Source organism: Lipotes vexillifer, unplaced genomic scaffold, assembly GCF_000442215.2.
Source record: "Lipotes vexillifer unplaced genomic scaffold, Lipotes_vexillifer_v1.1 scaffold1966, whole genome shotgun sequence".
Lineage (NCBI taxonomy): Eukaryota > Metazoa > Chordata > Mammalia > Artiodactyla > Lipotidae > Lipotes > Lipotes vexillifer.
The window spans coordinates 20,583-21,950 of NW_006774767.1; the positions used below are offsets into that span (position 1 = coordinate 20,583).

At 31.9% G+C, this 1,368-nt stretch overlaps 1 protein-coding gene across 1 annotated transcript in view; it reads right to left on the reverse strand.

Moving 5' to 3' along the window:
* Nucleotides 1-265: 265 nt before the first annotated feature.
* PLOD2 (procollagen-lysine,2-oxoglutarate 5-dioxygenase 2) overlaps nt 266-1,368 on the reverse strand; it is a gene marked incomplete at its 5' end in the record, with an annotated part of 22,703 nt that continues 21,600 nt past the window's right edge. Inside the window, 2 exons of the mRNA XM_007449476.1 lie at nt 266-977; nt 1,149-1,274. Coding sequence (XP_007449538.1) covers nt 822-977; nt 1,149-1,274 — 282 coding nt within the window. The remainder of the gene's footprint in view (nt 978-1,148; nt 1,275-1,368) is intronic.

Consider the following 1,368-nt stretch of genomic DNA (forward strand, 5'->3'; position numbering starts at 1 on the left):
GTTTTGAGTTAAGGACACTTGCTGATCTTAAGTTGATACTTGATGTACTTTAAGAAATCGAAAGGCTCAAAAGCTTTTCTAAATCTAACATCTACTTAATATAATCTACCTTGGAAAATTCATCTGAAGGAACATAAGGCTTGATTTCTACTGCAAATGTAAAACAATCTGTCTAACAATCTAAACAGAAATGTTTTCCACTGGATATGTACCTCAGTTATACTTTGTACTAAGTTTCTTGAGGAAAAACACTGTGTAATATTGTTCTTTGTATTCCTTCAGTAACTACTGTAAAAGGTACCTATATAGGAGGTCAAAAAAGCACTCACACAATTAGTTGCATTCAAATTCAGTTAGAACTCCAGTTCTTCAGCACTTCAAAAATTAAAATTTTTGAAATTTTCATTTTTATCCATTTTGTCTACATGTTGATAAATAAAACTCTTCCCAGCCTTTTAATAAGAAAATATTATTAGTCTCATTTGTCACTTGTTCATCTGTACCTGAATACTTTATCAACTGAAACACAAATTCAGAAAATTGTTATTATTCTCAGAGACAATAAGGCATAGAAATAAATATTTGCTTTTACATTTTTTTTTCCTTTTTCTTCTTCTTCAATCTGTGTTTTAAGGCTCAGAGCAGATATTAAGAAATATCAATTTTTTATAAAAAGTTTTTCAAACGTTTGGCCCAAAGTGAAGTTGTTCTGTGGAAGTTATTTAAATATTCTTCTCATCATCTCAAGCACAACTTCAAAGACATGTTCATGCCAGGCATCCATTCCAAAAGAAAACTGAATTCAATGAAAAGTAAATAATTTAGGGATCTATAAATGACACAGCGATGTATCTCGTTCCATTTTTAACAGGAAGTCCTTCATGCAAATGCGTGAGTCTCCCTGGATGCATGAAACTCCAGCCTTTTCTTGGTGACTCAATAGAGCAATTGTACCTTAGAAATTTGCATCCACCTCCCTAAAAAAGACAGACCAGTAAATGTATCAACTTGTTGTTTCTTTCTTAATGAGTGATAAAATTCAAATGATGATATCTAAGCAGAATCTAAAAAAAAATAAGGCAAACCCCTTTCATAATGACGTATTTCTTTTGAAAAATGTAAAAAAAAAAAAAAAAAGCCGTAATTACCTGAAAATCTTCTCCCACATTATTGAGTGCAATGTTGATGGTAAATGTAGAAGCGTCATGATGAGGGCGAAGAGAGCGTTGTCTTTCAGGCGAGTATTTTACTACGAAATTCAATAGTGCAAACCCCTAAAAGAACAAAGTAAACCAATGGATTTGCTTATCAATAACAATATAAAATAGCACATTTGTGTAAAAACTGGTAGGAGGTAGGCAGCAGGAA